The sequence below is a fragment of the Grammomys surdaster genome, unplaced genomic scaffold, assembly GCF_004785775.1.
Source record: "Grammomys surdaster isolate TR1022 unplaced genomic scaffold, NIH_TR_1.0 122165, whole genome shotgun sequence".
NCBI classification, from domain to species: domain Eukaryota; kingdom Metazoa; phylum Chordata; class Mammalia; order Rodentia; family Muridae; genus Grammomys; species Grammomys surdaster.
Genome location: NW_021617733.1, coordinates 20,260 through 36,839, shown reverse-complemented (window position 1 = coordinate 36,839; position 16,580 = coordinate 20,260). Strand labels below are relative to the sequence as shown.

General features: G+C 38.4%; 1 protein-coding gene across 1 annotated transcript in view; it reads left to right on the top strand.

The window, feature by feature from the left end:
• The first annotated feature begins 10,126 nt into the window (after positions 1-10,126).
• Positions 10,127-16,580, top strand: part of LOC114636115 (zinc finger protein 888-like) — a 6,651-nt gene continuing 197 nt past the window's right edge. The window contains exons 1-3 of the mRNA XM_028784391.1: positions 10,127-10,156; positions 13,117-13,243; positions 15,234-16,580. The exon at positions 15,234-16,580 is cut by the window's right edge and continues 197 nt beyond it. Of these exons, the coding sequence (XP_028640224.1) occupies positions 10,127-10,156; positions 13,117-13,243; positions 15,234-16,580 (1,504 nt within the window). The remainder of the gene's footprint in view (positions 10,157-13,116; positions 13,244-15,233) is intronic.

The following is a 16,580-nucleotide window of genomic DNA, read 5'->3' as shown; positions in this document are numbered from 1 at the left end:
AGAGAGAGAGAGAGAGAGAGAGAGAGAGAGAGAGAGAGAGAGAGAGACAAAGACAGAAAGACATAGAGACAGAAAGACATAGAGACAGAGGCTAGTAAAAGATTTCCCTGGATTTCAACAAAGTATATTCTTTATGAATCATTATACATAAAGAAAGGTGAGAGTGGGTGGATGGGTGAGAGAGCACCTTCATAGAAGCATGTGGAGGCAGGATGGGATAGAAGGTTTTTGAAGGGGAAGCTGGGAAAGGGGATAATATTTGAAACGTAAGTAAATGAAGTATCCAATTTAAAAATGCCTAATATCTTAATGGGGAAGTGTGATTGTGATTAACTCTGAGTTTACTGGACAGAATGAAAGGGTATGTTGAGGTGTACTGGTTAGGTGATCTAAGTGTAGGGGTTCTCTGCAAACACTTGGTCTCACTAGTAACAGTCCTCGAGCCAAAAAGAGAAATCTATTTCAATATCAGTCTGTCAGAATTTCAGCACTGGTGGTAGGTGTGTGGATTTTCTCCAGGGCAAAGGTGTCCCAGCTGAAGTGTTAAGAGCTCTGAAATGAAAGGTCTTCTGGCAGTCAGAAGCCAAAATAGATCACAAAGCCCCATGGAAAAACAAACCACAAGAGATTGACTGGGAAGAACACTGGAAGGAGGTGTCTCTGCTCAGGCGAGAAGCAGAAGAGAACTGAGAGGGAGGCAGGCTTTGTATAGGGTTTCTTTGTGGGGTAGGATTTTCAGGATTGGAAATATCTCATGTTGGAGATTGGTGGGATTTTAAGTCCTGAGCTTGAATGAGCTCAAGGATTTCTTGAGTTATTAAAACTGGGAAGTAAACTATACACTTTTGCCCTTCAGATTTGTTAGGTAACGTTGGGAGAAACTTCTAGGTTCTGACCACAGAGTACTTTACTTTAGGACTATTTAAGTGCAGTATCATTGTGGAAAAAAAAATTACTCAGTAACAAGTATTTCTTTAGCACAATAAAGATGAAGTGCAACAACCTTAAAAGTCTTTTGCAAAGTACATGTTGATGTATTTATAAAAAGACAAGGAGAAAGAGAATATGTTCGGTGGGTGTTTGGTGAGGTATGGGGTAAGGGGATGTCATAGCAGTCCCACGCCAAGGCATCCCTTCCCCAGAGGGACCAGCCACATGATGATATAGTATAGAAAAATTTATTCAGGGCATGGGGAGGAGAGTTCAGAGAGTAGTAGAGGAAGAAAGAAAGAGGGAGAGAGAGAGAGAGAGAGAGAGAGAGAGAGAGAGAGAGAGAGAGAGAGAGAGACATACTAACAGAGACAGAAGAGTAGAGGCTGGCCATGAGCATGTGGAGAGAAAGCGAAGGGGAAGTGGGAAGAGGTGAGGGGACAGAGGGATCAAGAGGCTAATAGAGAGAGGAGGGGACAAGCAGCCCCTTTTATAGTGAGGCCAGGTATACCTACCTGGCAATTGCCAGGTAACTGTAGGGAAGAGCATACCTGGCTGTTGCTACATATCTGTGGGGGTGGAGTTTAGACAGGATGCTAACATTTCCCCTTTTTGGTTTAATTTAAAAAGAAAAATTAGGCCAGGCATTGGTGGTGTATGCCTTTAGTGACAGCACTTGGGAGGCAAAGGCAGATGAATTTCTGAGTTCAAGGCCAGTCTGGTCTACAGAGTGAGTTCCAGGACAATCAAGGCTACACAGAGAAACCCTGTCTCAAAAACAACAACAACAACAAAAATATTAGAAACAGGTGATGGTGAAGCAGGAATAGGGTCATCGTGATATCTGGCTACTTCCTTCTGGCATTGGGGGTAACATGTCTCTAGTGAATCTAGAAGAATGATTATGGGGGATGTTTGTCCAGTCTTAGGAGAGTTGGCTTTTTGCTGCTGTCCAGGGTCTACGGAGCCTTCTGAGAATAGGTCAGAAGGAACAGGTCCAGTATAATCCTCTGTGTGTTTGACAGGAGATGGAGCATCTGGAGGTTGCTTCTCTGGAGCTGTTCTGGCTGCACCTCGACTTGACAAGATGTAGGGAAGAAAACTAAGTAAATTTGGGAGAAAGAAAATTTTTTCTAAGATGTACATTTGAAACCCAGAGGAATTTCACCCTTTGGCATAGGTAGTAAGTGGGAACTTTAGGCAGATGTACTTATCTGGATTTACTTACCTGGATTGGGTCCAGGAGAGGCAGATCTGAGATTGTTTCCTGTGGCTTATAAGTCTATAAAAGAGATAACAGCATGAGTTAACAACTTGAGCAGTCTTAAAGATGAGTCTTTGTTGGTTTGTATAGTGGAATGTTTTATTAGAGTTAGGCAAATTCATAGGAACTCAGATAATATTAGGACAGTGGCATAGCAAGAAGAGGAAATATGAAGCATTTAACTGATGGAAACTGAGTTTGCATAATGAGATAACAGATTATATCAGTGAAAGCTTAGTTGTCAATGTAGTCAGAAGTCTGAGAAAGAGTAAATAACAGTCTTCCAGTTATACATTTAAAAAATGACAGAGTCCACAACAGTTCCTGTGATCTCCATGGTCTCTTAAGTGAAGTCAGTCAGGCTTTCAAGCTCAGAAGAAGCAGGGCTTTTTTTCTGTGGAATGGATACATATGACATGAAAAATGACTTACATTGGTTTACCCAAGATGATACTGGAGAGGTTGGTTGCCCTGATCATCCAGGATGGGGGCCCATAGGCCTGCTGAGGCAAGACTGTGGTCTGGGGGGGATGTTGCCAACCACATACTCTGAATCCCGGTACCCAGACTCTCCTGGCACCCTTCCAACAGGGGAACCAGTTGTTCCACCAGAGCTGTGGCCCCTTATACCCTGAAGGCGGGGCTGGGATCACAATTGTGGGGAGTGCTGCATGGTAAGGAGGAGGGAGATCTAACAAGAGGAGGTCAGCATCTGAGGAAGGTAAGATCTTCTTTTCCTTATCTTCTCTCACAGGGCATGAGGTTTCCCTCTCCTCATTACAGTCATTCAAAGCGAGCACCTGTATCCTCAGAGAGCCTAAAAGTGAAACAAATACGTGGACCCATGGGGATGAGGTGGAGAGAATCAAGTCTTCCTGGACAGTAATATAGGGGATCTGGTCTGGATGTCCACTGGGACTCTTCTGAAAAATTCTCCCTTTAGTCTGTCTAACTTTCTCTGGAAAGAAGGATCCCTTCAGTGGCCACCCTGTCTGAAAAGATGGCCATCTGAGGTACACAATGTCTGCTATTTCTGTTTCTTCATGCCTACTGACAGATTATGAGCTCTAGTCTTAACTTGAGTCCAGTGATCAAGAGCCAAAGATAGTGGGGTCGACAGTGTCTGCCCCATGTTAGATCAGTCAAAATAGATCATCAATCCAACACCACAAACAACAAACAGCACAAACAGGATGTTCAACAGGAGACTACCACAAGAGAGCAACAGATGCTGCCCCAGGCCAGGGGTGGCTGTAAGACCACCTTCAGACAGAGAAGAACCAGAAGAATTGTTTCTGATCCCTCCCAGAGGGATTCTGGAGCATCCTCCAGAGTCCTGTGACCTGCAACATGCCTGCATGTCTATCCCACAACCTGGCCACTACAGAAGAGTTCCTAGAACACAAAACCTGACCCTCTCCCAGGGTCAAAAACAGACTGTTCTCCATGGCGTGCCCAGACACTTAACAAACACAAAACACAAGAAAGGAAAGACAGCACACAGAGCTGTTCGAATGAGTATAACCCTGATCCCTGAGCTGTGGGGTCTGAGAGAGCACGTGTATCTTGGTGGGACCTCCAAATGTTGGACCCTAAGATCCAACCCGGGGGACGCACTCCTGAAAAAGGACTCACAGAGAGTAGATTCGATGCAATAACAAGAGGTTTATTGCTAAACAGTACACTGGGGTTCCCTTGTACACAGGCAAGAGGAACCCTGAGCCAAAGCTAAGAGCAGTTTTTATACCATTTCCACAGAGTTCATGAGGGCAGTTATACAATTACCTCTTAAAGAATAACCATGAAGGCTGATCTCAAAGGACTGTTCCCAGGCCAGGTTTCTAGTTAACTCAGATTTGCATCTTATCTTTATAACACTGAGTGTTATCTAAGTGGCTTCTGTTTACCCAGGAACATTACCTTAAGGTTCCAGCTTCCTTATTATGTCTTATATTGGGCCCTTCTCCTGGAATGTATGTGTAAGTCTTTGGAATGTGTTCCTCCCAGGATGTGTCCCTGGGTCAGTTAATTTTTTAAGTTTAACCTGAGATTCTTTTTATTTTGAGTTTAAGCTGAGAGCTGAAATTCATTCATTACCTGAAATTTCTTCATTACCTGAAATTCCTTCAACATATGATGGGTTTCACATAAATACAACATTTAAAAATATGTCTTCATAGGTTTAGTTATTAATGAATGTTACACTTTAGGTTTGAATGAAAATAAAGACAGGGTTGCAGCAAGGTATGGCTGAGGATAAGCTATATTGTAGGTTCTGTTAACCCTAAGTATAGCCAGAGAAAAAGCAATTCCAACATGGGAGCAACTTTTATTAAATATTAAATCCTGACCAAGAGATGGGCTTTGGTCCAAGCTACCAAGTGTTTTATATGCCATTGTAGTTTCCCATGAAGCTTTATTATTTTCCTAAGATATGCATCATTCAGCATTCCAAGAAGATATCTGGTTCTTGTGCTGGTGGTGCTGAGAGGTTAGCTTTTGGCTTTTTATTCTGAGGGGGAAAGCAGTCAGAGTTATGTGGTTCATTCCAGACTAAACTAGGTCATGAGCTGTGGGGAGAGGTATTTTAGGTCAGGTGGGAGGAGAGAGGGTTGACCAGGAGAGAATCTGGAGCCAAGAAAGCACCTAGCTAAAAATGTCTGCATTTATATGTTAATAGGCACCACAGTTAGCCATTCCTCTTGAATTTCCTGGAATGCTTTTAAGGTTCAGCCCAGCATACTCTGAGAGGATGATATCAGGTCAAGATAGTTTATAGATATGAAACTTACTATGGATTAGGACAAAATTATAAAGCACCTTTTTAAATAATTGTAATTCCTCCCTTACTTAAGAAACACATCTCCTTGGTTCATGAAAAGCACTCTGCCCATGTGCATTCATGGTTTGTTGTGTTCTGCACTGTGGACTTCTTGCAGGAGTGGGCATGCTTAGACCCTGCACTCAGGGCTTTTTTCAGAGACCTCTAATTGAGAAAATAAACTGTCTGGATTCTGGGCATCACAATAGGTTATCTGTAATCTTCCTTGCTCCTCCTCAGTGTTGCTTGGAAAAGGACTCTGTATGTGTATTCACTGTATGACTGACTCTTACATCATATAGGATAAACTGAAATCCTCAGAGAAAAAGAGACATTTTCAAGACATCTTCTCTTTCCTTCATGTTTATCTTTTTGTAAGGTGTTGGCATCCTTCATTTTTATTCCATGAACAGTTCCAGGTTCTTTCTGAATGATATTTCCCCATTTTCAGGTCTCTATATGCTTAGCCAAATGTACATAACTGTAAATCAAAACTAAGAACCCTGGATGGTAAAGGCCAAGGAGACTCTAAGAAAGGATGCATGTATGGTTGAAAGATTGAACAAAGGGAGGGGTGAGGCTCACTGTCAGTAGAAAAGTCATGAATTTGGTTTTACCAGATTGTATTTCATTAATGATTCCTGAAAATTTCACTGAGAATAATATAAGGTGTGATTACGTGGATTTCCCATAGTAGGCAGTGCAGTCAGGGGTCAGTTGATGTCAATATTTGATTAGTTTTGATGCTCTGAAATAGCTGTTGTTTATTCAAAACTAAGTTTCTTTTACCCAGACTGAAATCAGTTTCAGGCAATGGGTGTGACAAGGGCCATTTACACATGAAGGAAATGTCAATAATCCATCCTCTCCTAGAGCCTGTGACCTTCCTTATTCGATTTTAGCCAGATTCTAAGTTTAATCCATGTATTTTTTTTCCTGTGTAGCTGGCCTCTGCTTAAACCAGAAAACACTCTGTTACCGACAGATAGTCTTGCCACTATGATACCAGTGACCATATCTTGCCTGGCAGAATGAGATTGTAGCACAGAGGATGCAAATCTAGGTTAGGCCATTGATAACTGTGCTCTCTTCCCCGTTTTGCATAACACTTATTCTGAGTTGTTTTTCTAAAGAATGTCCACTTGCTTTTTGAATCATCTATTTTTTCCACTCTTAATGTTTTCCTGTCCTTGAATTGTGATATTCTTAGTGATGCACTGTATTGTATTAGTCCTGATTTGAGGGGAATAATTACTGTTGACCTTTTCTCAACTGTTTCCTTTAGTTTGTATCTCTTTTCCTTGGTATTGTGAGATATGTTTCTTTTACATTCTAGACAGCTTTTACACTGAGCAATGTTAAATTTTCCACAGAGATGTAAAAGTAACTTGTATTCTTCTATTGTAATTTTTCTCTGGCAGACTTACTGCCTCTGTCTCTTACCCTATGCCTAGTCCTGTAAGCCTCTAGCTTCCATTCATTCTTATCTGTGCCTGTAGTGGTTCTGAGCTCTCATCTCCAGGCTGAGCAGGAATCCTTTTTAACCTACCATAATCATCACAACAGGTTTTGAACTGCAGACGTCTTCTGCGAATCCTGGACCTCATTATAATCTTGAAAAGACTTGATTTCCTAGGAAGAATCTCTAGAGACTTGGGTAATTCTGGAGTCTCCTTTCCCTAGAGTATGCAGATGTGGATGAGTGTCCATAGAGAATTATAGAGAACAATCAGGAATCCATCTATGAACAAATGGCTAAACAGTGCAGTGTGTATTGTAGTTCTATTTCTAATTTCCTTCCTTCCTTCCTTCCTTCCTTCCTTCCTTCCTTCCTTCCTTCCTTCCTTCCTTCCTCCCTCCCTCCCTCCCTCCCTCCCTCCCTCCCTCCCTCCCTTCCTTCCTTCCTTCCTTTTTTCCTTTGTTTCTTTCTTTTTTTCTTTAATTTTTTGTGAAAACCCTAGATTGCTTTTCAAGAGAGTTTCTCTAATTTACCTGGCCCTTCAACTAGTAAATAATACTGTGCCTTAACCTAACATTATTTTAATTTATCTTTTTTTTTTGTGACTGAAGCTTTCTGCTCTTCTACCTTTTCTTCAAGTCTGATATACTGTCTCCCAGAGGTTCTTTATGAGTCATTATTATTCACCTTACTACATTTTCTCTTCAGGATATTTATTTTTTATTTTGCGAGTATCTAAGCAATTATTGAATACAATTTTCAATACCTTACATTCAGACATTTGCTATTATTTTATTGTCCACTGATCAGAATAATTTTCTTCCTGTCTTCTTTTAGTCGATAGACATGATTTATAAGCTTTGATCTCTTTAACGATTACTCTGGTTTTTTAGTTCTGTATCTTGTATATCATGTAAATTTCCCTCCTTATGGGATACATGTATTTTTTAAGGTTTGAGCCTAGGCATTTCATCTTATTTTTACTGTTTTCGGAATCTGTCCTGAGCATCAGAATTCAGAGGTAATTGAATCTTCTTGTGCACATTTCTTCCTGATCAAAACCCAATATTCACAAAGAATATTCTTCATTATGTGGATATCTAGTTCACCTAATCTGACTTGTACTGGGAATTTTCTAGTGAAGATTTTGGAAGATTTCTCGATGAAATAGTGGTTTTTCTGTGATTTTATTCCCTAGGATTTTAATCTTGAAGATTTTGCTGGCGTTGTGTGTAGTATATTACATTGTTCTTCATTCCTTGTGTTGGATAGAGCTTTCTTTTGTTATACATGAGTTCTGTGGCATTCACTTATTCCTCACAAGAGGTGTCATATTACCTGTGCCCTCATGGAAAATTCATATGATTCTCTTGTGCATACTTTCATCTGTTTATTATCTAAGTTGGTTCTTGACTTAAAACCATGACTTAGTTTTTTACTACACTCAAGTGTACCTTAAACACTGTCAATACTAGTAACCACTTTTATTTAAGTAATACTAGAATTTGCAGTTGTAGTCTTTCAGGGCTTGAAAATATCATTCCATGCTCTCCTGATTTTATTCTATAGGTAAGTATTTATTACTACTGTATGGTATTATAATGGCTCCTCTTTTGGTGGTAAAGGATAGGGCAAGGAAAATGGAATAAACTTTCAGACTGTTGCAGCACTTAGATGTGAGAATAGCTAGGTATATGTGGGAATTCCGGAAGCCAGTCTCTGACAGACTTTCCTAGGTGATGCTAGATTAAAATGCTATGTCCTTATTGTAATCAAGAGTCCCAGTGTCTGAACACTACATATAGCTATGTAAACTTTGACAAGTTTAAAAAGATTCGATGTGACATGTGTTAGTAATAACTGGAAGTCTCAAAAGTGCAGAGTAATGTCTATTCAGAAATAGGCGTGTATTTGAGAAAATGTCAGTTCCAAGTTTTCAAGTAGATTCTGTAGTATTCATGGTAAATTCATGGAGGAACCGTGTAAAACCATTGGTAACCTGGTGAACATACATTCATTGTCAGACAGGTTGGTACTTAAGCACAAGAGATCAGGATCAAGGGAGAGTGATTGATGATTCTTTATACCTAGCATTCTACAGAGTCTGTTTGTCAGTTTGTATGCTACACCAGCATATCCAAGACCTATTGATACACTGAGCAGTCTTTTGACTTCTCAGATTATTCTTTGGGAATGTATAAAGCCAAGTGATATTTTCTTGTATTTTTAAAACAGCTTATTAAGTGTATTATCATATTGAAGTATTTCTTGGGATATTTGTATTTCTTGAATTGAAGAATTATGTTTCTTGTAATTATAGAATACTTGTCTTGCTAGTATCTGACCAAGCCCACTCAGTCAGTCAACTGGTTCTCCAGCACAGGAGTGAGGATTAAAAGAAAAGAGAAGATTAGACAAAACTCCAGCATGACCCCAGCCTGTTCTGAGGCTGAAGGTAGGTTTGTTTAATTCAACTTCTCTTTTAAGCCCTTTTAATTACATGCAAGTATTTAGGTCAGTTCTAGGTTGAGGAACCAACAATACAATAGAAACAGTCAAGGAACAAGCAAGGCACTATACAGAGTCTTGTGATCACTCTTGCTGTTTCTAAGGGCTCATCTGGATGACAAAAATTTCTGAGCCTATTTCCCTGTCCTAGCCCACAGTTATATTCAAGCCTGAGGCCTACTTCTTTGTTTTAGCCTAAGACTTGGATTCCTGACTGAAATTACTTCTCTGTTTTAATTCTCTGTTTTAGCCTAAAAATAGACTGCTGCCCGAACTTACTTCCTTGTCATGGCCCAAAGTCAGATTCCTGCTTAAAGCCCATTTCCTTGTCCTTGGCCAATGTTGGTTTCGTGCCAAGCAGCCTCAAAGGCTCTCTACCAGTATCCTTCTTTGACTGATTGAAAATATTTTGTGTCTTACGTGCTCTATGTAAGTGTTGCTGCACTGTGATAAGTTAGTTTGAAAGCTTTGCACATCCCTTATGTTTTTATTTGTGTGTAAAAACATGCATGTATATGTATGTATGTGTCTGTATGGGTATTTATGCCAGGAGATCCATGCCATTAATTCTTATTTTCATGTGGAACTACAACATATTTATCAGATAGAACCTTTGTATTCCAAGGCAACAGGACACAAATGGAAAAGACATATACTTTATCTTCCGCATAGGATGAACTGGAATTTCATCAAAGGCTCAGATATTGTATTCTAGTGTGATTACTAATGAAACTCCATTCAATTCTAGAAATCAGTCTTGGCACACTTTAGCTATTTGTCTTTGACTCTAGTCCCAAGAAGAGAAGTTTTCAGTAATTACCCTGAGTGTTAGTGTTTCACAGCAGGTATACATGTGGTTTATGTTTGTTCCTGATAATTTCTGAGGTTAGAAATAGTCCTCGGGTTATACTCATATCAGGACAGAAATCATCGCATGCTCTCATGTCTGTAGAATTGTGGTCAAGATACCTGGTATCAAATACCTGGTATTTGTTTTTAATGATTTTTTTTAAATGTGGGTTAGCATTGTCTATAATAGAGTCATATTTATTTCATCTTTTAATTGTTCAATCCTTGATGTGAACTTTCAAGAATTCTAATCTTTGTTCCTCACACAGCACCTAGGAGAAGAACAACAAAAAGAATGAGTGCTTCCCTGGTAAACACTCCACAGGTCAGTGGTCTGTCAACATTTCTTAAAAATCTCATTTTTACTCAATCCATTCAAAAGATTAATTATATGTGAAATGTTATCTAAGAGCTTCTTTTCTATCATCTTCATTTTCCTCTGTGATAATGAAAATTCAGTGTTTTATATACATCTTCATATTTCTACTGTATTTTATACTGTGAGGATGTCAAATTCTCTTGGACTGGAGACCTGTTGGTCTCCAATAGTTTCTATTAAGAATGAGTCTCAAGAATATGTTGATGGGTATTTTCTATATTGGGTAAAGTTCTGTCCTTTTATATTAGTGTGGAAGTAATGTCTCTTGTGTCACATCAATTGTGTTTCATGGATGGTCAGATTTCCAGACACAAGCTTGTGAATTTGGATATGGAAATATGTTGAAATTTCCATCACTAGTCAGTATATGGAAGAGTAGAATTTGTAGAAGAGTGAAATTATAAGGGACCCAATGTATTGAATCCTCATAGTAAATGTATTAGCTCTCTAGAGGCACAGATGATGGATGGAAATTATCTTTCTTTTGCCAATGATGTGATTGTGAGCTGACACAGATTTCAGTATTCTGACCACTCTTTTTGACATTTTATGTCACACAGTAATCATTGAAGTGTTTACAACTGAAATCTGTTTGTCTCATGAGAGATACTGCCCCTGTGGTAAATTCTCAGTATAGAGATGGGTATTTTCATTTCTTTTTGATTTCAATCTTTAGAAGTAATGTAAGAGCCGGGCGGTGGTGGCGCACACCTTTAATCCCAGCACTCGGGAGGCAGAGGCAGGCGGATTTCTGAGTTCGAGGCCAGCCTGGTCTACAGAGTGAGTTCCAGGACAGCCCGGGCTATACAGAGAAACCTTGTCTCGAAAAACCAAAAAAAAAAAAAAAAAAAAAAAAAAAAGAAGTAATGTAAGTCCTGTGTCTTCACCATCTCATTTCACCACATGAAAGACATTAGTGAGAATTTTTTACAGGGCATATCCTTGGTGCTATGTATAAATCATCAGTTTTCAAACATAAATTAATGTGCTTCCTAATTTTTTGTGTTTGGTTCTTTAGCAGGAAGAAGACTTGATAGAACCTATGTTATTTTTCTTTATTCAAATTATGCATTACATAACTGAAGGGTTGTGGCAATGATTCTATCTTTCATTAGAATGCAATTTTCTTCAATTATATAAGTATAGTGTTCATCCGATTTTTTTGTTTGTTTGTTTCTTTGTTTTTTTGACAGGGTTTCTCTATGTAGCCCTGGCTGTCCTGGAACTCTGTCTGTAGAACAGACTGGCCTCCAATTCAGAAATCTACCTGCCTCTGCCTCCTAAGTGCTGGGATTAAAGGAGTGTGCCACCATTGTCCGGCCATCCAAATTTTTTTTATGTACACTGAATAATACATTATGCCCCTAAAACCCAGAGTGCAGCACCAATCCCTGCTGACTGAAGTCAGACATAGTAGTGAATTATAATATGTTTAAAAAGAATTTAATTATGTTTGTATGGAAAAGTAGCAAGTACCTTTACCTCTTAGTCATTTTTTCATGTACCAGGTTTACATTTTTGAGGCTCATTTGTAATAGAAACTGTATAAAACCAATTTATTATAGTTTTCATGAACAAAGGAAGAATTTTAGATCGTACTTCTGTATGCTAGCTACAATTCTGATACAGAAGTGGTCAAATACTGAAGAAAATGAAATTGTTATTATATGTATTGATTATGTCAGCTTATATAAAATATTAAATAGTTTAATGCTCTCAAATATTGGTATTACTACTTTATAGTTTTGAATATATTCTCATAAAATAATTTTGCAAAGCATTTGAATATTTGTGTCATATGCAATGTTGAATGTATGCCCTGATGCTGCAGTACTATTCTGTTTAAGAAAAAACTCTGACTTTTAGTCTATCCATTAATTTTGCATTTCTTTTTTTTGTTTGTTTGTTTTCTTTTTGTTTTTATTTTTTTGGTTTTCGAGATAGGGTTTCTCTGTGTAGCCTTGGCTGTCCTAGAACTCACTCTGTAGACCAGGCTGGCCTCGAACTCAGAAATCTGCCTCCCTCTACCTCCCAAGTGCTGGGATTAAAGGCGTGTGCCACCACTACCTGGCTAATTTTGCATTTCTTATTCTACCAGTTTGATCTAGAAAGGATGTAACATTCTACTTAGGCCTCAGATTGTTAAATAGATATGTTGTAATCCTGACAAGTGAGATGCAGCTGCACACAGGAATAAGCAAGTGTCCATATTTCAGCAAGCTGTGCACTGTAAAATTTGAAAGCATGTTTCTTGTTATCACAATTTGACAGTTTATGATATGGCACTAGGATTCTATTTGATGTCAACCCATATTTCATGAAGTTATGTTACTGCATCTAGACATCAAATATACATGTTATATTCTGTAAATGTTTACTATTTTTGAAATATTTATATCCTGCTCTCTCAGGGAAATAGAAATACAAGGAAGTCTGAGTGTTTTACAAAGTATTTTTTATTAAAGTTAAAGTTCATCTTTCTTCAATATATGTTACTTTCCTTTGCCTGAATGTATGCGTATGTGCTGTGTATTCTTTCTGCCAGTAGTGTTCAGAAGAGATCATTGGATTTTAAAGAATTGGTTTTAACATTCCATTGTGCAGTGCATTGTGGGTGCTGAGAAACAAATATCATAATAGAGGACTTTAAAAGATATTCCACAAATCAATCTGCACGCAAAATTTTCAAATGTAGTGGTGGTGGCCAATCTTTCATTTACTGCTATGGTCTCAGTAAACCAAAGAAAATTCATGAAGGTGAGAGCCTTTCTAAATATGAGCATTATATTAAGTCATTGTACAGATTGTCTGTGGAAGAGCAGCAATTCACAACTTCAGACACTTCTCCATAGAACTTTTGGAAAACATTTGTGCTTCAATATTTTCCTCAGTCATTTCCATTGCAGGGTCACTTAACCTTTAAGGATGTGGCTGTGGACTTCTCACTGGAGGAATGGGAATGTCTCAATTTTGCTCAGAGGACATTGTACATGGATGTGATGTTGGAGAATTACAACAATCTACTGTTTGTGGGTAAGAATGCATTTCTTCATGACTTCCTGATTTTTTCTTTGAATGTTCACATTTTCTGTTTATACAAACTCTCTGAAGTGTCTACAGATCCCCAAAAGAGGGAAAATCAATTTTTTTTCTGGTTAAAATCATAATGTTTCATTGTGTTTTCTTTAAAGTTCTCTGCTTTCTTTCTTTCTTTTTTTTTAAGATTTATTTATTTTATTGTGAGTACACTGTAGCTGTCTTCAAACACACGAGAAGAGGGCATCAGATCACATTACAGATGGTTGTGAGCCACCATGTGGTTGCTGGGAATTGAACTCAGGACCTCTGGAAGAGCAGTCAGTGCTCTTAACCACTGAGCCATCTCTCCAACCTCAGTTCTCTGCTTTCTTTGGAAGAGTAATCAGTGCAATATTCTATTCTCTGATCTCTCCTTACCACTAATCTAGAGTGATTCAAGTCTTTCAAATTCAAAAGAATTAAATATTCACAACAAGGAATTATATTCCTCCTCCTCCTCCTCCTTCTTCTTCTTCTTCTTCTTCTTCCTCTTCCTCCTCCTCCTCCTCCTCCTTCTTCTTTTTTTGGTTTTTCGAGACAGGGTTTGTCTGTGTAGTCCTGGCTGTCCTGGAGCTCACTCTGTAGACCAGGCTGGCCTCGAACTCAGAAATCCACCTGTCTCTGCCTCCCAAATGCTGGGATTAAAGGCATGGGCCACCACCGCCCGGGTTATTTCTACACATCAAATAGTTGGAGTATTTTAATCTTACTATTGCTTTAAAATGTTCCCTCATTTATGATTTTAAAAACTGCAACAGGTTTCAGGTGTATACAGAGCTGTTGTTATGGAGAAATTTTTTTGTTTACTTTTTGACAATTGGTTTAGTTCTGGGACATGATTATCCTTTCATTTAGGATGCTGAAATAAAACTATTTACTGATTTCCATGTCAGAGTCAGTTACATCACAAATTTATACTTACCAAAGCTATACATTTTCACTCTCAATCAAATTGTAACCATAAAATTAGAGACATATTGTTCAGAGATCTACTTTTTCAAATTTGATTGCAATGTCCTAGCTTCTGCAAAGTTCAATTTTCTTTTTTTTCATTCATTGTTTTATTAATTTCCATTTTAAATGCTATCCCCCTTCCAAGTTCCTCCTCTGTGAAGCACCTTCCTCCTCCTCCCTCCTCCCTACTTCTATGACAGTGCTCCTCCACCCACACTGCAATGCCTCCTCACTGCACTAGGATTCCCCTATGTTTGGGCAGCAAGCTTTCACAGGACCAATGGCCCCCACTCTCATTGATGCCAGATATGGCAATTCTCTGCTACATATGTAGCTGGTGACATGAGTCCCTCCATGTATACTCTTTGCTTAGTGATTTTGTCCTTGAGAGGTCAGGGAAATCTGGTTGATTGATATTATTGTTTTTCCTATGAGGTTGAAAATCCATTCAGCTCCTACAATCCTTCCCGTAACTCCTCTAATGGGGACCCATGCTCAGTTTGAATGTTGGTCACAAGCATCCATTTATGTTGTCCAGGTGCTGGCAGAGCCTCACAAGAGACAGCAACATCAGGCTCCTGCCAGCAAGCACTTAATTGTATCAGCAGTACTGTCTTTGTTTCTTGTCTGCATGTGGAATGGATGCCCAGGTGGGTCAGTGTCTGGGTGGACTATCCTTCAGTCTCTGATCCATTCATTGCCTCTGTATTTCCTTTAATGAGGAGCAATTGTAGGTTAATATTTTTGAGGTCGGTAGATGGTACAATATTAAAATAAGTTTTAAAAGGCAATTATCACTTCCTATCATTTGACATAGATAACATTTCAGGTTCTCCTAAGGATCCATGTAATGATTAAAAAAACTCTCTCTTGAGAGCACGAGTCCATGAGAATGTATATTTTACCTAAAACTTCAGCAAACACTGGTTATTGAATCACTTCCTACTCATGAATGTCATCCCCGTCATCCCTAATTGCACTTTTTTTTCAGAAAATCATCGCATATGTGGAATGAATGGGAAGATCTTAGATCAAGATACACAGTACATTGTCCAGGAACCTGTGAATATCCAAGAAAAGTCTTCTAAATGCAGTGAACTTAGCAATATGATTCATGAATCTACCCAAAGTACACCTCATAAAACTCATGACAGAGATGCATCTCTTCAATTCTCAAACCTAAGAATACTTAAAACTGGGAACACTGAAGAAATTTGCAAGTATAAAGAATGTGCAAATGGTTTAAATGTGTGTTCAATCATTAGTCTCAATCAAGGAATCCACATAGGAAAGAAAGAACCCAATAGAAATACAGAATTTGGTAAAGTTTTTCTCTCTAAACCTAAACCACTGGTGAAACAAAATAATAGTGGAGTGAATCCTGACAAATATAGTAAACCTGACAAATGTTTTACCCAGAGAGACAATCTTCAAATTCAGCAGAGCGTTTATCCAGAAAAGAAACCTCACAAATGTAGTGAATGCGAAAAATGTTTTACACAAAAATTCAATCTTAAAGTGCATCAGAGATGTCACACACAAAGGAAACTTTACAAATGCTTTGAATGTGACAAGTGTTTTGCCCATAAATCCTATCTTAGTGTTCATCAGAGAATTCATACAGGAGAGAAACCTTACAAATATTGTGAATGTGACAAATCCTTTTCCAGAAAATCTTATCTTAGTATTCATCACAGAATTCACACAGGAGAGAAACCTTACAAATGCAATGAATGTGACAAATGCTTTACTGTAAAAGGCAGTCTGAGAATTCATCTAAGAATTCATACAGGAGCAAAACCTTATAAATGCACTGAATGTGACAAATGCTTTACTCACAAATGTAATCTCAAATTTCATCGGAGAATTCATTCAGGAGAGAAATCTTACAAATGTAGTGAATGTGACAAATGCTTTAACAGACCATCACATCTTAGGGGTCATCAGAGAATTCACACAGGAGAGAAACTTGACAAATGTAGTGAGTGTTACAAATGTTTTACTGACAAAGTCCATCTGAGAATTCATCAGAGAATTCATACAGGAGAAAAACCTTACAAATGTAGTGAATGTGACAAATGCTTTGCCGATTCATCAAAACTTAGTGTTCATCAGAAAATTCACACAGGAGAGAAACCGTACAAATGTAGTGACTGTGGCAAATGCTTTACCTGGAAAGATAAACTCAGGGTTCATCAGAGAATTCACACAGGAGAGAAACCTTACAAATGTAGTGAATGTGACAAATGCTTTACTCAAAATGTAAGTCTAAGACTGCATCAGAGAATTCATACAGGAGAGAAACCTTACAAATGTAGTGAATGTGACAAATGCTTTA